Raw genomic sequence first — 23,759 nt, 5'->3', positions numbered from 1 at the left:
GCTATATGATTGATAATGTTGTAGTAAGGATATGGGATATAAATTTTTTATTTCTGCTATTAGTAAAAAAATATTAGGCATAGTGGTAGTAGTTGATATAATTATACTTAAACTGTCTGTTTAGTCAAAATAATATCTAATAAACACATAAAGAAAACTCTACTACTGATATACCAACTATCAGCATCTACCATCTAAAAAAAGTATAAAGCAAAGTCCAAACTAAAAGTGATAATGAAGACACAACCACAAAACACACGTGCTCTAAAAAATCAAACCCAAAAAAAAAAAAAAAAAAAAAAGACCATACAAAATAATTCCTAAAATATAAAAACTAATTTATGGGAGAATATGAATATGCAACAAATTGATACAATAAAAAAGGTATTTAAAGAATGTCTCTGATATAGCAAAGTGTAGATTTAACTACATGCCAAGTCAGCTGTACTTTGCTTTTTTATTTCTATCTATCTCCTAATTGTCTTAATTTTTTAATTAAATTTATTTCTTAAAATTTACCAAAAAAAAAAAGTGAACCTCAGTTTTTCACAGGGAGACTCAGGAGTGTCAGTGCCAGCCCTGGGGACAGGGGACAAGGTCACACTCAGGGCAGGGACAGCGATTTCCCTTTGGTGTTCCCCGAGCTGGAATTGGCTCTGCCTTTGCCCTGCCAGCCCCACTTTGTCACCGGGAGCTTTGGAGCCTCCACTTTGGCTTTTCCTGCTGGTTTTTTTATTTTTTTTTGGAGCAGCCTGGCCCTGTGTGTGTCACTGTGACCCTGGGGAGAAAAATAAATAAATTAGGGACACCTTTGCCAGGAGAGGGGGAAAAAAAATAAGGGATGCCTTTACCAGGAGAGGGAAAAAAAAAATTTAAAAAAAAAAAAAAAAGGATTATCCTAGGAAACTTTTCTCCTTCAGGATTTCCTCTGTCCCTGCCGAGGTTCCAGCTTAAACCTGGCTTAAACCTCCCTCTGTGTGTCACTGTGACCATGGGGAGAAAAGAAAATGAGGGACACCTTTGCAGGAGAGGAAATAAATAAATAAATAAATAAAAGGATTTTCCCAGGAAACTTTTCTTCTTCAGGTTTTCCTCTGTCCCTGGGCAGGGAATGATCCTCCTGGGAGCCCTGTCCTGACTCCAACTTAAACCTGGTTTAAACCCCCTCTGTGTGTGTGACTGTGACCCTGGGGAGGAAAAAAAATGAGGGACACCTTTGCCAGGAGAGGAAAAAATAAAAAAGGATTCTCCCAGGAAACTTTTCTTCTTCAGGATTTCCTCTGTCCCTGCCCACTCTCCAGCTTAAACCTGGTTTAAACCTGGCTTAAACCCCTCTGTGTATGTCAACCTAGAGGAAAAAAAAAAAAAAAAAAAAATGAGGGACACCTTTGCCAGGAGAGAGGAAAAATAAAAAGGATTCTCCCAGGAAACTTTTATCCTTCAGGATTGTCCCTGGGCAGGGAATGATCCTTCTGGGAGCCCTTCCCTGACTCCAGCTTAAACATGGTTTAAACTTGACTTAAACCCCCCTTAAACCTAGGGAGAAAAAAATTAAAAAATGAGGGACACCTTTGCCAGGAGAGGAAAATAAAAAGGATTCTCCCAGGAAACTTTTCTTCTTCAGGTTTTCCTCTGTCCCTGGGCAGGGAATGATCCTCCTGGGAGCCCTGTCCTGACTCCAGCTTAAACCTGGTTTAAACCCCCTCTGTGTGTGTGACTGTGACCCTGGGGAGGAAAAAAAATGAGGGACACCTTTGCCAGGAGAGGAAAAATAAAAAGGATTCTTCCAGGAAACTTTTCTCCTTCAGGATTTCCTCTCTCTGCCCATTCTCCAGCTTAAACCTGGTTTAAACCCCCTCTGTGTTTCAGCCTGGGGAGAAATAAAAAATAAATGAGGGACACCTTTGCCAGGAGAGGAAAAATAAAAAGGATTCTTCCAGGAAAATTGCCTCCTTCAGGATTTCCTCTGTCCCTGCCCACCCTCCAGCTTAAACCTCGTTTAAACCTGGCTTAAACCCCTCTGTGTGTGTCAACCTAGAGGGAAAAAAAAAAAAAAAAAATGAGGGACACCTTTGCCAGGAGAGAGGAAATAAAAGGATTCTCCCAGGAAACTTTTCTTCTTCAGGATTTCCTCTGTCCCTGGGCAGGGAATGATCCTCCTGGGAGCTTAAACTTGGCTTAAACCCCCCTGTGTGTGTCAGCCTGGGGAGAAAAAAAATAAATATGAGGGACACCTTTGCCAGGAGAGGGAAAAAAAAAAAGGATTCTCCCAGTAAACTTTTCTTCTTCAGGATTTCCTCTCTCTGCCCATTCTCCAGCTTAAACCTGGTTTAAACGCCCCCGTCCCTGCCCTGAGCTCAGCTCATCTCTGCCCCTGCCCTTGGGCTGCATCCAGCCAGGATTTTCCTGCCTCTTTTTTTCTTGTGGATGGTCCCAAATCCAGCTGGATGCTCAACCTCAAGGATTTTCCCATTCCTGACCCTTTTCCCCACCCCTCCAACAGGCAGGGCTGCTCCTTCCTCCAGCAAATCCCAGGAAATTCCCTCTGCTGAGGAGCCCCGAGCTCTCCACAGCAAATAAAAAATATTTATTAAAAAAATTAAAATATTTTTATAACCTGCAACCCTAAATTCTTCAAAAAAAACCCAAACCCATGGACTCTCCCTCAGCAGCAGGATCAGGGCAGGAAGGACAGACAAGGGCAGGGGTGTGGAAAATAAAAAAAGCTGAATTTTAGATGTAAAACATCAGGGCGGTAGTTTGGCTTTTTTTTTTTTTTTTTTTTTTCACTGTTTGCATAATTGGTGACCACAGATAATCCCCTGAAATGACCTAAATTTATCCCAACCGGGGGCTTTCCAAGCCCAGTTTGTTTTCTGAATTTCTGGTTTCAGCTTTGCATTTTTTATATTTTTTTTTTTTTTTTTTTTAAATTTTTTTTTTATTTTTTAACCTTTTCTTTCTTTTCTTTCCTTCTCTCTCCTGGGTGTCTTCCCCAGCTGAATTTTGGTTCTAAAATGCTGATTTGGGAGCAAAAAATGAGGGTTTTCACCTGGGGCTGCCTGGCTCTGGCTCCGAGTTTGACTCAATGAAAATGTGATTTCATTTGAGATTTTCTCAGGAAAAGGGAACTGAGGCACCGAACAGCTGCGAAAATTACAAATGAGGGCAAAAAAAAAAAAAAAAAAGGGCAGAAAAATCAGGTGAAATGACACCGAGGTGACCTGGGTTGGCTCCTCTGGATTCACATCTGGCCCAAAGTTCACACTGCAGAGCCAGGGTTAATTTTAATTTTTGAATTTAATTTGATTTTTTTTTAATTTTACTTCTCAATTTTCTTTAAGAATTGTGAATTTTCCTATGGAATCAGGAGGAATTTTGAATTTCCCCCCGGGAATCAGGAGGCATTTCCCCCATGGAATCAAGGGGAGCTTCCCCATGGAATCAGGAGGAATTTCCACATGGAATCAGTGGAAATTTCCCTATAGAATTAGGAGGAATTTCCCCATGGAATTGGGAAATTTCCCTATGGAATCAGAAGGAATTTCTTCATGGAACCAGGAGGAATTTCCCCATGGAATCAGAAGGAATTTTCCCCATGGAATCAGGAAGAATTTCCTCATGGAATCAGGAAGAATTTCCCCATTAAATCAGGAAGAATTTTCCCATGGAATCAGTGGAAATTTCTGTATAGAATTAGGAGAAAATTCCCCATGGAATTGGGAAATTTCCACATGGAATCAGCAGCAATTTCCTCATGGAATCAGTGGAAATTCCTCTATGGAATCAGTGGAAATTCCCCCAGGAAATCAGGAGGAATTTCCTCATGGAATCAGTGGAAAGTTCCCCATGAAATCAGGAAGAATTTCCTCATGGAATGAGTGGAAATTCCCCTATAGAATTAGGAGAAATTTCCCATGGAATTGGGGAATTTCCCCCATGGAATCGAGGAATTCCCTCACGGGAAGGGAGCTCAGGCTCAGTTCTCAGGGAGGTTTGGAGCCCCCATTCCCAGGGGTATCCAAGGAATTCCTGGATGTGAATTCACAGAGTTCTCCGGGCTCAGTCCCAGGTTGATCCTGGAGGGATTTTCCAGCCCCAGCAATTCCAGGAAGAGCCATAAATGGCTCAGGCTCCATCCCTTGGAAAACTCCCCCTTTTCCCTTCATCATCAACATCCCCATAAAACAACCCAATCCCAATTTTATGACTCAGCAAAGACCAACCTCACCCAGCTGAGCTCCTGGAGGAGCCACTGGTGTGTTTTTTATCATTTTGACTCCGAAAGAATTTCCTTTTTTTTACCATTACCCAAGGCAGGAACCCGCCCATCCACAGCAGCCACCAAAATTTGCTTTTCCTGGAATTTTTCCCCCCTTTTCCCTCAACACACCCACACACTTTTTGAGGCTTTTTAGGATCAATTTTGCCTTCCCAGCCCTTTCTCCCGTGGCCTTGTAGAGGCTCCGGTTCTGCCCCGTCATCATCTGGAAGGAACATCTTGTGCAACCTTCCCTTCCCCCTTTGGTGGGGACCACAACCACCCCACAAACCCGGGAACAGCAGGAAACTCAGGAAGTCTGGGACAAAAAAAAAAACCCAAACCCCCCCCCCCCCCAAAAAAAAAACAAAAAACAAAAAAACAAACAAACAAACAAAAAACCACCAAAAAAAACCCCAAAAAAAACCCCCAAGAAATTATATATATATATAAATAAAATAAAATAAAATAAAATAAAATAAAATAAAATAAAATAAACCAACAAAAACAAACCCTCTGAAACTTTCAATTTCCAAAAGAGACAAACCCACCTCCCCCAAAAAAAAAACAAAAAAAAACCAGAAGATCCAAAAGCCACCGATGTGGTTTTCCCTTTGCTGGAGGCAAAAGTTGCTATTTTTTGTTTAAAAAAATGTGGGATCTGGGGCTCTTCTCTTCCTTTTCTGCACCCTGAATTAAAAGCAGCTTGGCTCTCTCTCTCTCCCATTCCTCAAATATTTCCTGCCCACACCACGGGAAGGTTTCTTTGGAAGGTGAAATAATTTTTTTTTTGGGGGGAGGAAAAAGTAAGATTTTGGGGAGATTCTCATCTAGAAAAAAAATTCCCTCTTTCTCATTGTAATTGATGGAATTCTTTGCATCATCTTTTAATGGTGACATCATTAAAATTTTGCCATCTGGGCCATAAATTGCATAAATTGCAACAATTAAATTGGATGAATTAAAGCAGGGATGGGATTCCAGAACATGGGGAAGGTTTTGTGGATGCGACCTCGGTGTTTGCTGTCACTGGGGGCATTTTGGGCCTCCAAAACTTCTGATCACAAAGATGGTTTTTCATTTTCAACAACTCCCCCCAAAATAATCCTGAGCTGCCAGAACAAAGGCTTGGGTCTGCTTTTGCTTGCACTTATTAATTTTGGGGTGTTTCTTTGTCATTAAAAGATTCTTCAGATGACAAATGTGTGAAAACAGCACAGGCAGAAGTGACTTAAGTGTCGCTTGTGTGCGTGGGAGCAGCTGTGGTGCCACATTTTTATTCTTTACCCTAAAAATGAGTTTATTTACAGAGGAATATCCCACCAGGATTTGTCAGAGGGGTCCCAGCTGAGCCAAATTTGGGGATATTTTTTGGGATTCAGGTTTTGTTCTGAGATTTCTGCAGCTCCTGTTGCTCCTTCCCTGAGTTTTGTGTGGACAATCCCCTGTTTATTTCATATATTTGACTCTTCCCAGCAGCTCCTGTAGCCAGTGACAAAAATCAGGGAATTTGTAATTCCAGTAAGGAATTCCAGCAGGATCAAGTCCCACCACAGAACTGGGGGAAGCCACATTACAACACAACTTTAAATTTCTTTTGAGGACTGGAACAGCCTCACTTTTCAAAGTACTTTTTTCCAAGGTGTTCCCAAACAATTGTGAATTATTGGGCGGACAAAGCCTTATCTGGGCAGCCCCTCCGCGCTCCTTATCTCCCGCGTAGCCGGGCCAGGGTGAATTTTGGAAGGCACGGCGCGGCTCCAAACATGTGCACAGCTGATTATTGCCACCGCCTTGGAAAAAAAAAAAAAAAAGAAAAAAATTTAAAAAAATATAGGACTCAATGCTGGAAAAAATAAATTCACGCGTTGAGGATTGACAGGCGCCTGGGAGCGCGGAGATAAAGGGGAGGCGGCGGAAATGGGGGCGGGGGTCGCGCCGTGTCCCCATGTCCCCATGTCCCCCCCCCAACATGGCAGCACCACCCGCCGCCCCACGTGCGCCCGTCCCGCCGGCGCGCCCCTGGCCCCGCCCACTCTGCTTCGGCCACGCCCCCTCTGCGCCGCTCGCGTCTCTGATTGGTGCAATCCGCTCATAACCACGCCCAGCGCCTCAGCGGGCGCGCCGGTGCTGCTTTGTGATTGGCTGCGGCGCGGCGTGGCCCCGCCCCTCTCCCGGCGGCGCGGCGGCGCTCGGGGCCCGGCCGGGAGCGCGGCCAGTTCCCGGCGGCCCGCGGCGGAGCCGGCGGCGGCTGCAGCGCCTCGCTCCGCCCGCTGCTCCTGCTGCTCGTCCTTCCTCCGCATCCCCCCTCCGCCCGCCCCGTTCCTCCATCGCTCCCCGGCCCCGCTCCCCGTTCCCTCCCCATGGAGCTGCTGTGCGCCGAGTCCTCTGCCCGCGCCCCCCGCGCCGGGCGGGACCCGCAGTTACTGGGGGACCGGCGGGTGCTGCAGAACCTGCTGAGCCTGGAGGAGCGCTACAGCCCGCGCGTGTCCTACTTCCAGTGCGTGCAGCGCGACATCCAGCCCTACATGCGGAGGATGTTGGCCTTCTGGATGCTGGAGGTAGCGGGGTTCCCGCGGGGACACGCCAGTGCTGGTGTTCAGGGGGATGCCGGGGGGATGGAGGGGCCGCAAAGCAGCTTTGGGGTTTTTTTTCTGTGCTAAAATTGCCATTCCCTCCCTCGAATCCAAAACCAGGGGGTGAGAGACCCCCCAAAACCCCCCGCGGCTGTTTCAGGGGGGAAATAACAACGCCGCTATTGACTTCCTTAAATTAAAACTGAATCTGTCTCTCTGCGGGATGGACCCCGGGGCAGGGCGGGGGGGGATCTCCTGGCGGGGAAAAGCCTCAATAAACGAGGATTCTGCAGGGCTGGGTCCTGCCTGTGCCCGCCCGCTGCTCTCCCAAAGAAACAACGAATATTTTCATTTTAAAGCGATTTTTTTTTTCCCTCCCCTCTGCTGTCTCTCTCTTCCCGTAATCCCCTTGTCAAGAAGGGTCGGTAGATAAGGGTTTGGCGGATAAACAAACGCCGCCTTTGAAAAGCCGCTCCCGCGGAGCCCCAAAGGCCCCGGGATGACACCGGGATTGTCACGACCTGCGTGTCATTGTCCCCATGGCCGCGGCTGGCAGCAGCAGCAGCAGGAGGGAGGGTGGTGTTTGCTGCAGAATGAGGAGAAAACCGCAATATTTTTATGGTCGTGCCGAAAGAAGGAAGTTCGGTGTGACAAGTGTGGTGATGCTGGGGCAGATAACAGCGGGGGGGTGGAATTGGGGCTGCTGGACTCGGCTGGGGGCTCAGAGGGGTGCTCCGGGTGGCACCGCCAGCCCTGGATCCTTCTCCCCATCTGGAGCTGCCCCTTTGCTCCGGAGCCCCCCGGGGTGACAGGGACAGCTGGAGCCACCCCCGGCCGGGCACGGCGCTACCGGGGCCAGACCGGGCAGTGTCAGCTCTGTCCCTGCTCTCTGCGGAGCTGCGGCTCTGCTCTGCTTTCCCCGGGGAAGGTGAACCCTGGGGGTGCTGCCTGTGGCTCCCTCCCTGCTCTGGGGCTGTGCTGAGCATCACCGAACCTTCCTCTCCCCTCTGAGTGTTCACCAACCCTTCCTTTCCCCCCTGAGCCCTCCCCAAACCTCCCTTTCCCCTCTGAGCCCTCCCCAAACCTCCCTTTCCCCTCTGAGCCCTCCCCAAACCTTCCTTTCCCCTCTGAGCCCCTCTGAGCGCTCCCCAACCCTTCCTTTCCCCTCTGAGCCCTCCCCAACCCTTCCTTTCCCCTCTGAGCTCTCCCCAAACCTTCCCTTCCCCTCTGAGCCCTCCCCAACCCTTCCCTTCCCCTCTGAGCCCCTCTGAGCACTCACCAACCCTTCCTTTCCCCCGGGGCCGGGCAGGTGTGCGAGGAGCAGAAGTGTGAGGAGGAGGTTTTCCCGCTGGCCATGAACTACGTGGATCGTTACCTGTCCTCGGTGGCCGTGCAGAAGAACCACCTGCAGCTGCTGGGAGCTGTGTGCATGCTGCTGGCCTCCAAGCTGAGGGAGACCATGCCCCTGACCGTGGAGAAGCTCTGCATCTACACCGACAACTCCATCACCCCCCAGGAGCTGCTGGTAACGCCCTGTGCTCAAAATCTGCTTGGCATCCCCTGTTCCTGTCCTAATGATCCCATCCCTCTGCATTCCCCTGCTCCTTGAGTGAAGTTTTTCCATCCTGGGGAGCAGAATTGTCCCCTCCTGGTTGTGGAGGAAGTTTGCTGGGCTGTCACTCCAGTGACATCTCCAGCGTTTCAAGCTCTGGGTCAGGCAATTCTGGTGTCCCCTCCCAGTGCCCAAATCCTGCTTGGTATCCCCTGTTCCTGTCCTGATCCCATCCCTCTGCTACTTGGGAGAGGTTTTTCCATCCTCTCCATGCTGGGAAGGGAGCAGAATTGTCCCCTCCTGGTTGTGGAGGAAGTTTCCTGTGCCAGCACCGAGCTGTCACTTGAGTTGTCACTCCAGTGACATCTCCAAGCCCTGGGTCAGGCAGTTCTGACTGTGCCCCTGCCAGTGCCCAAATCCTGCTTGGCAGTGCCTGTTCCTGTGCTCCTGATCCCATCCCTCTGCTCCTTGGGGAGGTTTTTCCATCTTCCCTGTGCTGAGGAGGAGAATTGTCCCCTCCTGGTTGTGGAGGGGCCAGTGCTGGGTTGTCACTGCAAGGCTCTGGGTCAGGCAGCTCTGGTATCCCCAGTGCCCAAATCCTGAAATCCTGCTTGGTATCCCCTGTTCCTGTCCTGATCCCATCCCTCTACATTCCCCTGCTCCCTGGGTGAAGTTTTTCCATCCTCTCCATCCTGGGGAGCAGAATTCTCTCCTCCTGGTTGTGGAGGAAGTTTGCTGGGCTGTCACTCTGGGCTGTCACTCCAAGGCTCTGGGTCAGGCAGTTCTGGTATGCCCAGTGCCCAAATCCTGCTTGATATTGCCTGTTCCTGTCCTGCTGATTCCATCCTTCTGCTCCTTGGGGGAGGTTTTTCCATCCTCTCTGTGCTGGGGAGAGAGCAGAACTGTCCCCTCCTGGTTGTAGAGGAAGTTTGCTGTGCCAGCACCGAGTTGTCACTCCAGTGACATCTCCAAGCTCTGGGTCAGGCAGTTCTGGTGTCCCTTCCCAGTGCCCAAATCCTGCTTGGCAGTGCCTGTTCCTGTCCTCCTGATGCCTCTGCATTCCTCTCCTCTTTGCCCTGCTGGGGGAAGTTTTCTCTATCTTCCCTGTGCTGGGGAGCAGAATTGTCCCCTCCTGGTTGTAGAGGAAGTTTGCTGGGCTGTCACTCTGGGCTGTCACTCTGAGCTGTCACTCTGAGCTGTCACTCCAGTGACATCTCCAGGGCTCTGGGTCAGGCAGTTCTGCCTCCCTCCAGCTGCAAAAAGCAGGGAATGTGGGAGATTCACTCCCACAGCAGCAGGAAAAGTGGGATTTTGGGTGCAGAGGGAAGCAGCAAAAGGGCTGTGAGGGGTTTCTGAGCTGGGCCCCTCCTGGGGAGGTCACTGGGTGCTCCAGGGTGGTGGGAATGAATGGAATTCCTGCTCTGCCCCTCCATTTCTCACCCTACACCCAGAAAGTTCCCTCCCGAGGCTCTAAAAGGCCACAGGTTTGCTGATGGTGTCTGATAAAAGCCCCGAGATCCAAACCTGCCAGCTCAGCTCAGCCACGAGGGAGGAAATGGGAGAAAAAACCCTTTTTTTGGGGCCTCAGGAGGGAAGAGTCACCTCCCCTCGGTGACAGAACATCCCTGGGGACCCTCAGCCCCCGAGAATCTCTCTGGGTTACTCATCCCCGAGCCCAGAAACTCTGAAGTTTGTTTTTTTTTGGGGTGATCTGAGTGTGATCTGTGCCCCAGGTGGGCAGAGAGAGAACCCCCAGACCTTTCAGGTGTGACTCCAGGGCACTGCTGGGAACAGCTCTGAGCTGAACCCGGTTTTTCCCAAGGCTGGGGAAAATCCCCTCCCCTCCAGAACCCTCTGCTGGACTCATTAGTGGGTGCTGATTGCTTTAATTAGCCCTGAGGAGCTGATGAGTGTGCTGAGGGATGGGAATGCCCACAGGAAAACTCATTTTTTCCCTGTCCCCATCCCTCAAGGACATCACTGGTGACACCTGCACCACCCACTTTGTGGCTTGGCTTTAATTCTGATTTATTTGCTGAGTTTTGGGGAGGATTTGCTGCTCCCAGCTCAGCCTTGAGCAGGTGAGGAGCAGGCAGAGCATCTCTGGAGATTCTCCTTCATTCCCAGGATTAATTCCTGCTGATTTTCCCTGCTCCTTCCTCCTGGGGACTGGGGATGGAGGAGGAAAACTCTGCTCTGTGTTCTGGGGGTGACAAAACCCCAAATCTGCCCCAGCTGGGAGGGCTGGCTGTCCCTGTCCCCCTGTCCCATCCCTGTCCCTGTCCCAGCTCTCCCTGGAGGATTTTTGGCAGCACCAGGACTCTGCTCACCTGGGCAGAGCAGGGAGAGCTCTGGGAATTTGGGGAATTTTTGCTTTTCCTGCCTCTTTTTATTTGTTTATTTCTGGGGAATTTTTTTTTTGTTTGTTTGTTTGTTTGGGGGTTTTTGTTTTGGTGTTTTTTTAATTATTATTTTTTATTTTATTTTATTTTGGTTTTTGGTTTTTTTTTTTTTTGTTTGTTTGGGGTTTTTTTGGTGGTGGCAGTTTTTTGGGTGGGTTTTTTTGGGTTCTTTGGGGGTTTTTTTTGTGGATTTTTCTTGGGTTTTTTGATAGTTTGGTTTTGTTTTAGGGTGTTTGTTTTTGTTTGTTTGTTTTTTGGTGTTTTTTGTGGTTTTTTTGTTTGTGGTTTTTTTTTTTTTTTTTTTTTTTTTTTTTTTTTTTTTTTTTTCTTTTTGTGGGGTTTTTTGTTTGATTGATTTGTTTTTTGAGGGGAGTTTTTTTTTGGTTTTGTTTTGTTTTTTATTTTCCTCTGGGATAGAGGCAGGAAACTTCCAGAGGGGGACGATCCCACCCTGTGTGTGATTCCCAGCCCTGCCCTGGGGGGAACCTGCTGCATCCCCAGCTCTGGGAATGATCCTGATCCTGCAGGTCTCAGCCCTGGAATTCTCTTTCACTTTTCCCCTCCAGGATCCTGGGATGTTCTTGGATGCTTCCTCCAGGGTCAGTGTGGATGAAAATGGATTTAATTTGGGGGTCAGAAGAGATTTTTTTGAGTTTTTTCCAGGCAAACTGGATCCTTTTCTTCTCTCCTGATGGGGATGTGAGCACTGAGCAGGGCAGGGGTTTATTCCTGTTTATCCAGGGGCTGCACAGGGGAACTGGGGACCAGCCTGAGGGAGGGAAACTGAGGCACTGGGAGATCCCTGGGCATGGAGAGTCGTTTTCCCTGGATTTCCATGGATTTTATGGATTTCAACTCCTTTTGGGGCACATCCTGCTCCAATAAAGAGGGAATTGAGGGAATATCCAGGGATCTGAAGGATTTGCCCTCACTGAGGGACCAGAGGGAATTAAATCTGGATTAGAACATCCATGGAGAGTCATCTTCCCTGGATTCCCATGGATTTTATGAATTTCAGCCCTTTCTGGAGCACATCCTGCTCCAATAAAGAGGGAATTGAGGGAATATCCAGGGATCTGAAGGATTTCCCCTCATTAAGAGACTGGAGGGAGTTCAATCTGGATTACAACACCCTGGAGCTGCTGCTTCCCCTGTGTGCTCATCCCCTGCTCTTTCCCAAACCCCTGGAGGAGGGTGGGGGGAGCAGGGCCAGGGGAGCCTGGGGGCAGGGGGACACCCCGGGCCAGGGGGACACCCCGGGCCAGAGGGACACCCCGGGACAGGGGAACACCCCGGGCCAGAGGGACACCCTGGGACACCCTGGGACAGAGGCACACCCCAGGCCAGAGGGACACCCTGGGACACCCTGGGACAGGGGGACACCCCGGGACATCCCAGGACAGGGGAACACCCCGGGCCAGAGGGACACCCCGGGCCAGAGGGACACCCCAGGCCAGAGGGACACCCCGGGACAGGGGGACACCCTGGGACAGGGGGACACCCCGGGACACCCTGGGACAGGGGGACACCCCGGGACAGGGGGACACCCCGGGCCAGAGGGACACCCCGGGACAGGGGGACACCCCGGGACACCCCGGGACAGGGGGACACCCCGGGACACCGCAGGACAGGGGGACACCCCGGGACAGAGGGACACCCCAGCAGGACCTGGTTCCCCTCCTGGGCTGTGCCTCCTCCTCCTCCTGGGGGGGCCTGGCAAAGGACACAGAAGTTGCTGGAGTCCTTCTGGGGGAGAAGGAAATGATGCAAGGAGGGATTTGTCCATTTGGAGGAAGTTGGGTTTCCGTCTTGGCTGTTCTCTAACCCACCTTGCTTATTTTATTTTTTTATTATTATTTTAATATATTTTTATATATTTATTTTATTTTTATTTTAATTTTTTAAATTTTATTATTTTTTATTTTTAAATTTTTATTTTATTTTTTAAATTTTATTTTTATTATTTATTTTATTTAAATTAAAAAAATTATTTTCTTTTTAAAAATTATTTCATTTTTATTTTATTTTTTTAATTTTATTTTTATTTTATTTTTAAAATTTATTTTTATTTTATTTTTTTAAATTTTTTTTTTATTTTTATTTTATGTTATGTTGTTTTATTTTCTGGGTTTTTTATTTTTTGTTTTATTTTCTGGGTTTTTAAATTTTTTAAAAAATTTTATGTTATTTTATGTTATTTTTTAAATTTTATTTTATGTTTTTTATTATTTTATTTTATGCTATTTTATTTTATGTTTTATTTTTATATTTTATTTTATGCTTTTTATTGTTTTATTTTATGCTATTTTATTTTACGTTATTTTTTATCTTATGTTATGTTATTTTATTTTTTATTTTATTTTACGTTTTTTATTATGTTATTTTATTCTATATTATTTTATTTTATGTTATTTTATGTGGGTTTTTTTTTTGTTTTTTTTTTTTTTTTTTCTTTCTTTCTTTCCTTTTCTTCATAAAGACTTTTCTGTCCTGGGTGAGAGGGGGAATCACCTCCAAATCCTCCTGCTTTGGCTTGGAATTCTCCAGCCTCAGTTTTACCAAGGGCCAGGGATAAAAAAAAACAGGGGAAAAAACCCAAGAAACCTCCAGGGGGACGATGGAGGAGCAGCAACAGGGAGTGAAAATCAGGGAATAAGTGCTGAGGATGTTCCCAGGGCTGTCCCCTGTCCCTTCACACCCAGACCAATGCCCAGGCCATGGAAATTCAGTGTTTTCCCCACATTTCCCATCTGCAGATGGATTTTGGTGCTGCTGTGAGTGACATCAGGAGCGTCCCCAAGTGTGTGACAGCATCGAGGGGGTGACAAAACCCCAAATCTGCCCCAGCTGGGAGGGCTGGCTGTCCCTGTCCCATCCCTGTCCCATCCCTGTCCCATCCCTGTCCCATCCCTGTCCCCCTGTCCCATCCCTGTCCCTGTCCCAGCTCTGCCTGGAGGATTTTTGGCAGCACCAGGACTCAGCTCACCTGGGCAGAGCAGGGAGAGCTCTGGGAATTTGGGGAATTTTTGCTTTTCCTGCCTCTTTTTAATTTGTTTTTGGGATTTTGTTTTGGTTTGGTTTTTTTTGGTGGTGGTTGTTGTTGTTGTTTTGGATGGGTTTTTGGGTTCTTTTTTGGGTTTTTTTGTGGGTTTTTAGATTGGTTGGTTGGTTTTGGTTTAGGATGGTTTGGTTTTTTGGTTCTGTTTTGTTTTTTGTTTTCCTCTGGGATAGAGGCAGGAAACTTCCAGAGGGGGATGATCCCACCCTGTGTGTGATTCCCACCCTGCCCAGCCCTGCCCTGGGGGAACCTGCTGCACTCCCAGCTCTGGGGAATGATCCTGGGGAGAAAGAAAAGGACATTTCCCACTTTCCTCCTCTGCTCCACTGCCCAGGCTGATCAGGGGCTGATCCGTGAGGAAAGGCCAGGAAAAGGATGTTGGATGTTTGTTCCATCAGCCCAGCCCAGCCCAGCCCAGCCCTGCTGCTTTTGTTGTGGATCCAGCGTGGATCCAGTGATTCTGGGCTCTGTCCTGGGGCTTGGGGACCGTCCCTGGGGCTTGGGGACCGTCCCTGGGGCTTGGGGACCATCCCTGGGACTTAGGGACCATCCATGGGACTTGGGGACCATTCCTGGAGCTTGGAGACAGTCCCTGGGGCTTGGGGATGATCCCTGAGGGTTGGGAACAATCCCTGAGCTTGGGGACAGTCCCTGGAGCTTGGAGACAATCCTTGGACTTAGGGACAGTCCCTGGGCCTTGGGGACAATCTCTGGAGCTTGGGGACAGTGGCACCTTCAGCTGGCCCAGCCAGGTCAGGTCAGGGCTGCTGGGACAGGGACGATGAGGATCCAGAGCTTGTCTTTGGGCAGGATCCATCCCTGGGCTGGAGCATCCCTGGGACAGAGTGACCCAGGTTCTGTCCCAGCCCTGGGGGTGGCACTGCCTCTGGTGGCTCCCACAGCTGAGCTGGGCTGGTGCTGGGAGCTTCCCTTGGGTTCAGGGATGTCTTTGGGGTTTTCTGGGTGAGGAGGGAGCTCCAGGCCCTACAGCTCCTGTCACACGTGTCCCATGTCCCTTCCCAAGAGCTGGAGCAGCTCTCCCGACCCTCTGGAGGCTCCCAGGTGGGGACAGAGCCCTGCAGGGGCTGTCCCTGTGTCCCCTGGCTGTGTGTCCCACTCAGGGCATTCCACACCCATCTTTCCTCCTTTTCCCAGCCCCTCCCTCCAACCTGGCTCCTGGTGATCCTCACGCTCTAAAGCTCCTTTTTGCTTTTTATCCCTTGGATTTGGCTCAAAGAGCTCCCAGTCCTGCCAGGGTGGGAGGTGGGAGGCAGGAGTGGATTCCTGGGGGGAAAAGTGGATTTCTGGGAAGTGGCAGCAGGGCCCAGGGTGGGGGTTTGGGGCAGGTTGAGCAACGCCGATGGTTTGAGCAACCCCAGGGTGGGTTTGTTGTGAAAGGGGAAAGAGAGGAAGGGGGTAACAACAGGAGAAAAAGGGGAAAATGGAGATCTGAGCGCAGGAAGAAATGTCACTTCCTCAAATCAAAGGGAGCTGGAGCTCTTTGGTGGGGCTGACTGGAATCCTGAATTTTGGGGGGAAAAGGAGATTTGTGAGGTCCTGACCCCGAGCCCCAGTCCAGCTCTGCACCCTCAGCCTCAGCTCCAGGGCCACTGTCACCTCTGTCACCCCCTGCTCCAGGGCAGGAGGGCCCTGGGGACACCCCCAGGCCTTTCTGAACCCCCAGATCTGCTGCTGACCCACGGGATGGGGGAGAAGGGGCTGGAAGAATCCTGGGGGAACTGGGAGCTGCAGGGAGGGGTGGGAAGGGAAGGATCCTGCCAGGACACAGCCCTGCTGTGCCACCCCCAGGGGTGACAGCAGTGACAGCCCAGCGAGGCCAGCCCCAACTGGACTCAGCTGCTGCTCCAGCCTTGCCAGAGCTGGGATTTGAGGGCAGAGATCCCAAATTTCGTGCTGGGACTCTCCTTGTGTTCACCTTGGCACCAGCTGATCCAGGACCTGCTGGGGGTGGCTCTGCCAAGGGTTGTCCCTGTCCCTGTCTGGCAGAGCCAGGAGGGGCTCAGGAGGTTCAGGAGCTCCAGCTGGAGCTCAGGGGGCTCCCAGCCTTCCCCCATCTGCTCCCAGCCTGGCTGGCTCCTGGGGATCCCAGAAATCCCCCTGGATTTTTGGAGGAACAGCCCAGGTTGGGATGGAGGGTGTTGGCAGTACCTGGGAAGCCCTGGAGGGTGTTGGTGTGGCTGATCAGTGCTGGGGGTGCTCCCAGCACACCTGGAGGCTTTCCTGGCAGAGAAAAGGAAATTTCCTGCCAAAAAAAAAAAAAATAATTAATTTCCAGCCTGGCAATTCCCTCCTGCCCTGGGGTTTGTGGGGCAGTCACAGCCCCCACAGGCAGCTCTGTCCCCTTTGCTGTCACCCCTGGACGTCAGCCTGTCCCTTTGGGAGTGGGGAAGGGATTGGGAATGGTGTCCCTGCTGTGGATTTCCCTCTGTCCCTGCTGCTCCCTGCTCTGCTTTTCCCTCTATCCCTGCTCTGCTTTTTCCCCCTCTGGGCTCTCACAGCACTTTGCCAAGCAAGGAGTGTCCAGGGCTAATCCCTGGAAAGAAAAATCCACTTTTTATTTTGCTCCCTCCCTTCTCCAACCACCCCAGTGCTGGAATTGCCCCACAACCACAAACCTGGGGGGGGACAACCCTGCTTTGTGCTGACCCTCCTGACCCACCCCATCACATCACCATCTCCTGGCTGTCCCCACAGCACTGGGAGCTGCTGGTGCTGGAGAAGCTCAAGTGGGACCTGGTGTCGGTGATCGCCAACGATTTCCTGCCGCACATCCTGCACCGCCTGCCGCTGCCCCCCGACAGGGCCCAGCTGGTCAGGAAACACGCCCAGACCTTCATCGCCCTCTGCGCCACAGGTGGGTGCTGGGGCTGCTCACACACCTGGGGAGGGTAGCCTGAGTTTCTTGGGGAGGTGGGTGCTTGGTTTTGTTGCGGTCAGAGGTGGGGTGATGCTCCTGGGGGCTCTCAGAGGAGCTGTGTGCCAGTAAAAGGCTGTCCAGGGCTGGATCCTGACTTTTCTCACTCTCTGGAGCCACCTCATCCCAGAACTTCTCCTGAAGGCCTGGCCCTGGTGCTCAGCCTGTTCCAGGCTCCTCCATCCCTGTTTTTCCCCTCCACACTGCACAGACCCCTCTGGGGAAAATACCTGGGAAAATCCTCTTCCCAAACTTCTCCTGCACCCTCACTGACTGTCACAATAAAACACAAAATAAGGTGCCTCCAGTCAGGAGGCGATAGAAATCAGAAGGTTTTATTTACAATTCATTCAGCTGTTTTATAACATGATGTTCTTAAAATTCAGGTTATTGGTCCATAGGACTGACACCTCTCCCATTGGCTCAGGAACAGAAAACAGAAATAGCAAACCTGTTGTTTGCTAACAGAAATAATAACCTCCTCCTGCACCCTCACTAACTGTCACAATAGAACACAAAATAAGGTGCCTCCAATCAGGAGGCAATAGAAATCAGAAGGTTTTATTTACAATTTATTCATTTTATAACACACTGTGCTAAAAAAACATGTTATTGGTCCATAGAGCTGACACCTCTCCCATGGGCTCAGTAACAGAAATAGCAAACAACTCCTGTTGTTATGGGAAAGGAATATTGTCTACACAAGGTTGTTTTGGAAAAAAGAAAAACTGTTGAAAAGTTTCCCTTGGGAAGAGCTCAGCAATTCTCAGGCTCAGAAAATACTGAGTCTACAGTTCCCTGCATTTTTTGGGAGCTGAGTGCCTGCCTTGCCTGCAGCCAGAATTGGGGGGATGCTCCTGGGGGCTCTTGCTGTGCCTGTGGGAGGCTGTCCAGGGCTGAATCCCAGCTTTTCTCACTCTCTGCAGCCACCTCATCCCAGAGCTTTTCCTGAAGGCCTGGCCCTGGTGCTCAGCCCGTTCCATCCCCTCCACACTGCACAGACCCCTCCATGAGGAAAACGCCAGGGAAAAACCTGTTGGGAAAGATGGGACAGGAAAAGCTTACAAATATCATTGCTTGGCAAGGAATACTAAAGATATAAAACCTGTGAATGAAATATAAATGAAATTCAGCTCTGAGATGTGATCATGGCAGGCAGGAGGACGGGGATGAGCTGGAGATGGGTGGAAGGACAGAAAACAAAAGGCCCCAAGGGTGCAGCCCCTCTCCACCCTGCCAAGGCATCAGGGAAAAGGTGGATGAGAAAAGTCTCTTTAGAGTTTAGAATACAGGATGATGTGGTGATAGAGCAGTTCTCATGGGCTGCAGGCAAAGTCTGTAGGGTTTGTATCTCGTGCCGGTTGGTCACTGTAAATTAGAATATTCAACACAAAAGGAGATGGAATGGATTGGAACAAGGACCTCGCTCTCTTAGCTCTCTTACCCCTGCAATCTCTCTTACCTCATACCCTCTCTCTCTTTGGGGTTCCCTCCAGCCCAGGCTGGTGGCTGAAGGCAAAGCCCTTTTTACCCACCACCCTTGCAATAAACCCACATGTTCTAGAATATCTCAGCTCTGCAGAGTTCCCTCTCTCTGCCATCCAGGGATGCCCTACAAAAACCCCCTTCCCCACCTGGTCCTGCCCCTCACTAACAGCTGTTTCCCGTGCTGGCTGCAGACTACACCTTTGTGATGTACCCGCCCTCCATGGTGGCCACGGGCAGCATCGGAGCGGCCGTGCACGGGCTGGGGCTGGCCCTGAACGGCTTCAGCGGCGAGGCCATCACGGAGCTGCTGGCCAGCATCACGGGCACCGAGGTGGTGAGTGCACCCCCCGGCCTGGGGGAACCTCCTCCTCCTCCTTTCCGTGAGGGTGGGACTGAGGGATGGGGAGGGTGAGGGGTTTTTGTCTCTGAAGATGGTCCAGAGGGGCCTGGAGGTGTCCCTGTGTCACCTGCTCCAGGTGGCCCCGCCTGTGGGTGGGTGTGGGGAGGGAGGGCTTGGGGTGGGCTGGTCATGGTGATGGAGAACTTGGGATGGGACTGGTCAAGGTGATGGACTGGTCATGGTGATGGTCAGCCCTGGGATGGAGTGGACATGGTGAGAGACAGGTCATGGTGATGGAGAGCCAGGGATGGACTGGCCATGGTGATGGTCAGCCCAGGGATGGACCAGTCATGGGGATGAAGTGGTCAAGGTGATGGTCAGCCCAGGGAGGGACTGGTCATGGTCAGCCCAGGGATGGAGTGGCCGTGGTGATGGTCAGCCCAGGGATGGAGTGGTGATGGTCAGCCCAGGGATGGAGTGGCCGTGGTGATGGTCAGCCCAGGCACAGGGATGGACTGGCCGTGGTGATGGTCAGCCCAGGGGTGGACTGGCCGTGGTGATGGTCAGCCCAGGGGTGGACTGGCCGTGGTGATGGTCAGCCCAGGGGTGGACTGGCCGTGGTGATGGTCAGCCCAGGGGTGGACTGGCCGTGGTGATGGCCAGCCCAGGCACAGGGATGGACTCCAGAGGCCATTCCAGCCCCAGCTCCTCTGGGATCCCGTGGAGTTGCTCTGTTCAGACGGTGCTGCCCCGGTGTGAGGAGCACCGAGGGCTGTGGGATGATCCCAAACAATCCAGACAGGGCTCAGAGCCTTTGAAATGCCAGACAAAGGGCAGGATCCGTTCCCTGCCCGGCCAGGTGTCGGCAGGATCGTGTTCAGGGACAGGGACAGCCGGGCTCGGCATCTGCTCCCCGCAGTGTCCGGTGTCAGCGCCCGGCCGGGGGAGAGGAGGGGCTGGGACATGAAACCTTCCAGGTCTGGGGACAGCAGGGTGGGCTGGGGGGTTCTCCAGCCCCTCCACAGCCCTCGGAGCAGGGACAGGGATCCTGTTGGGCTCTCTCACTCCAATCAGGAGCTTTTCCTCTGCCCTTTGATCCCCTGCCCTGCCCAGGTCAGTTCCATTCCCCTGACAGGACCTGGACCAGGGCTGGGCGTGGCTGCCACAGGCTTTGTCCTCCCGATCCCTTTGTGCAGATGGAATTTATTTTTGTTGTTATTCTCCGGAGCCTTTTTAAAGAGAGAATCAGTGCAGCCACCTGCTCTCAACCTGCTCCAGGAGGTCGGGGCTGTGCAGGGAACAGGTGGGAAGCAGGGAGGGTTCTGTGCAGGGAGAGGAGCTGAAATGGAGCCCAGCACCCCCCTGTCCCCTCCTCTCCCTCCCCAGCATCTGCTGTGTCCCCTGCCCAGGTGTGGGGTGCCTCACAAACAGCTCCAGCCCAGGCAGCATCGTGGCAGCTCCTCCTGGGATGTGTCCACAGAGTTTTGGGCTCCTGGGAGAGCACCTGGGCTCGGCCTCCCCCACCCCTGGTGCAGCTGCGTGTCCCCATGCTGTGCCTCAGTTTCCCCTCTGGAGGAGGTGTCCCCTTCCTGCGGCCCCCAGGCCCAGCTGGGCAGGGCTGGGCCAGTCCGGGGCCAGGGGACCTGGCTGGGTGTGGCCAGAGTGGCCTTGAGACCTTGGCCAGAATGGCCAGGGGGGAGCTGGGAGAGCCTGGGATGGACTGGCCTTGGGGATGGGGAGCCCAGGGATGGTGCTGGGGATGGTGATGGAGACCCTGGAATGGACAGCCAGGAAATGGTGACAGACAGACTCTGTCCAGGTGTCCATAGTGATGCACAGCCCCTGTCCAGGTGTCCCTGGTGACAGACAGCCCCTGTCCAGGTGTCCCTGGGGATGGACAGACTGTCCAGGTGTCCCTGGTGACAGACAGTCCCTCTCCAGGTGTCGGTGGCCCTCGGGGCCGGGGCAGGAGGGGCTGTGCTGACAGGAAGCCCCAGGGAAGGGGAGCAGGGGAAGGGGAGCCGGGCGTTGCTATTTTGGCTCGCCACATCCTCTGTCAGTTTCTAAGAACCCCTGTCGGATTCCTGGTAAGAGATTTCGGGGTGTGACAATTGTCCCGTGAGGTGCAAACTGTCGCCAGGCTGAGCTGGGCTGGGCTGTGCCCCGAGGTGTCCGAGTGGGAGTTTCCTCCTCTTGCTTTTACAGTTCATGGGGGAAAAACCAGAGCAGGGTTTGCATTTCTGGCAAGTGCTGCTGCTGGTGCTGGTGGCAGCCCCCTGTGCTTTCCTGTGCCTGTCCCCCAGCCCTGGGTCCCCTGGGGGTGTCACAGAGGGGACACGAGGGTGAAAACCTTGTGAGAAGCTCAGGAGCCACAGCATCGTTCTCCCAGCCTGGATGGGAGGTGGTGCAGGGTGGGGTTGGGGTCAGGGAGGGTCCTGCTGCCCCAGGGGCACCCAGCAGAATTCCTGCACCCAGCTCTGCTGCAGGACCACCCCGAGCTCTGGGAAGGCTGGGCTGGAGGGCCTGGGGAGCTGCAGGGGGATCCCTGTTCCAAGGACAGCCGTGATTTTGGGGTCTGGGGAAGTTTGCCCTGCCCTTGCCACGCTGCTGAAGGCTCACCCTGGCTCTGGGGCTTTGGGAAACTCTGCTGGACACAACATTCCTGCAGAATGGGGTCAGCAGGGGGGTGGGAGGAGGACAGCCACAGTGTGGGGCAAATCTCCTTTTCCCTGCCCTGGGGGGTCAGAGGTGCAGCTCTGAGCTTTAGGAAAAGCTCCCAGCCCCGAGGAGCACGGATCTGATGCCTCCTGTGTGTTTCCCCGTTGCAGGACTGCCTGAAGGCCTGTCAGGAGCAGATTGAGGCAGCTCTAGCCGAGAGCCTGAAGCAGGCATCCCAATCCCAGCAGGAATTCAGCGCCAAGACAGCGGCCTACGGGGGCAGCCAGCCCACGGGCACCCCCACGGACGTCACCGACGTCAACCTGTGACCCAGTGCCCTTTCCCCAGAGCTCCCTGGACACCCCCAGCCGGCTGATCCCCCCCCTGCCCACCCAGCACCTCCGAGGGGCCCTTCCCAAGCAGGGAACGTGGAGCAGGATCTGCCCTCGGAGCTGCTGCAGGTGACCCAGGGTGGGGAGAGTGACCCAGGTGGAGCAGGAGCCTGGATGAAGTTGGAATTGTTTCTGTGTTGGTGTTCCCCGGCTCTCTGGGGTGTTCACAGCGACTTCCAGCCCCGTGAGGGACAAAAATCACGGAGAGCCAAAGCCCTGCAGGACCCAAATCCTCGTCACCTCCTTCCTGTGTGGGGCTGGTGGAGCAGCTGCTCGGTGGCCCCTCGGTGCCCATCGCTTCGTGCCACGTCCCCGGAGCTCCAGGAGGGGAAGTTGTGCAGCTGCTTCTTGCTTGGAGAAGGACCCGTGTGGGGCTTGTTTGTTTTTTGCTGTTGGATGTGGGATTTTGGGGACACCTTCCCCGACCGTGCCTTGGGATGAGTTTGGGGCCGGGCGGGGTCCCCTTGGCTTTTCCCGGCCCACAGAGGCTGCTTAATTTATTGTTCACTGCTGGGAAACCGGGGAGGGAGGAGAGCTGGCGTTCCTCAAAGTGGGGCCTTGGATGCTGCTCTCCTCTCCTTCCCCAAAAAAAAAAAGTGCCTTTCCCCCTTCACCCCTTCCCTGGCTCCCCGGGCAGTGGGAGACTCCCCTCGGAGGTTTGGTCAGTCCTTTGGTAGCTTAGGCATCAGACTAGGATTTAAGGAAAACCTTTGAATGTGCTGCTATAGTCTGGGATGCATCATCTGCACTCTTCCAGGGCAGGGATTTTTCGGATCAGGCTCAGGACGGGGGCTTTCACCCACCTGGATCTCGAGCTGCCTCCTGAGAGGGTGGAAAACTTTGCTGCGCACTTGAGTTGGAAAAGCAATTACTGCATATTTTTTTTTTTCTATTGTTGTTGTTGATCCTGTTAGGGTTTTTTATAAAAATTGTTGTAAAACAGAAAAAAAAAAAAAAAAAAGGATAAAAAAAATGCTGCTTTTTCTATGAGAAAACCATTACAGAGTGGAATTAACCAGAAGCCAGAGACTCTGCAGGGATGAGAGGCAGATGCTGCTGCTGCTGCTGCTGCTGCCTGGGGACCTCTGGACGTGTGGCTGCTGTCCTCCCGTGGAAAAGGAGGTAGAAATCTTCCTCTCTGGATGCCACCAGCCACACAAAAACCCGGCGGAAAAAGGTGGGGCTGCTGCTCCTCCCTGAGCCTGCCTGGTCCGGAAACCCACGGAGCCGCTGCCTCCTGCGAGCAGGAGAGCTGGGACAGAGCCTGGCTGTGCAAAGGAAATGTGTTTCTTTCTTTTTTTATTATATATATATATAAATGAAGTTTTTTAATTTAAGAGTAAACTGGTTTTTGGTGTTCACTCGCACGAGTCCCGCTGCTGGGAGAGCCAGAGAACCCTGTGATGTTGCAATAAAATATTTTAAACAAAAAAAAAAAAAAACCCAAACCAAATAGTGGCTCCAGGGTTTCCCTGCACCGTTCCCAGGGTGGGGTTTGGATCTTTCCCTGATGTGATGGGGATAGAACAGGGAGAGGGCAGGCAGGAGCCTGAGGGACACCAGGGGCAGCTCAGGGATGGTGATGGAGCCAAACTCCATCAGGGGTGAGGTGCCCCTGGAGCAGAGGACAGGCTGGAGAGTGATGGGCACTGGAGCAGCTCCAGTGGTGGCAGGAGAGTGCCAGGAGCTCTGTGCCTCCTGTGCTCATCAGCCTCTGCCTTCTTTAAAATGAGATAAAATCAGGAAGTCACAGGAGAGGCTGTGGGGTGTGGGGACCCAGCTCCTGCTCCTGCCATGGGAGGTGACAGCAGGAGGGAGGTGGCAGCAGGAGGGAGGTGGCAGCAGGAGGGAGCTGCCCTGGCACAGCTCAGGCTGCAGCAGGGGCTCCTCTCCGTGGCCCAAAGCAGCAAGGGCACAGAGCTGGCACTGACAGTGGCAGCAGCTCCCAGGGAAGTGCAGCCTCGTGGAAAAGCTCCCCCCTGGGTTTTCCAGCAGAGGTGACACTGGGCACAGGAACAGGCCAGGCAGGCAGGTGGCCTCATGGCCAGGTGAGGACAGTGGCCCTGTGGCTGCAGGAAGTAAACCCTGGTGCGTTTT

At 52.2% G+C, this 23,759-nt stretch overlaps 1 protein-coding gene and 1 long non-coding RNA gene across 2 annotated transcripts; one reads left to right on the top strand and one right to left on the bottom strand.

Moving 5' to 3' along the window:
* Positions 1-420: 420 nt before the first annotated feature.
* Positions 421-1,698, bottom strand: LOC310919308. The gene is made up of 2 exons (XR_014591809.1): positions 1,515-1,698; positions 421-1,319 (listed from the first exon to the last, which is right to left on the bottom strand). It is a non-coding gene; the product is annotated as an uncharacterized lncRNA (long non-coding RNA).
* A 4,926-nt stretch (positions 1,699-6,624) lies between these two features.
* CCND3 (cyclin D3) lies at positions 6,625-23,423 on the top strand (the record flags this gene model as incomplete). The annotated part of the gene is made up of 5 exons (XM_083878525.1): positions 6,625-6,822; positions 8,147-8,362; positions 16,565-16,724; positions 18,464-18,606; positions 21,441-23,423. The coding sequence occupies 5 exons, from the start codon at positions 6,625-6,627 to the stop codon at positions 21,597-21,599; spliced, it is 876 nt and encodes a 291-aa protein (XP_083734651.1). The 3' UTR covers positions 21,600-23,423.
* Between the last annotated feature and the right edge of the window lie 336 nt (positions 23,424-23,759).

This window comes from Zosterops lateralis, assembly GCF_965231275.1.
Source record: "Zosterops lateralis genome assembly, chromosome: 26".
Classification (NCBI taxonomy): domain Eukaryota; kingdom Metazoa; phylum Chordata; class Aves; order Passeriformes; family Zosteropidae; genus Zosterops; species Zosterops lateralis.
This window is presented reverse-complemented; position numbering and strand designations above follow the sequence as displayed.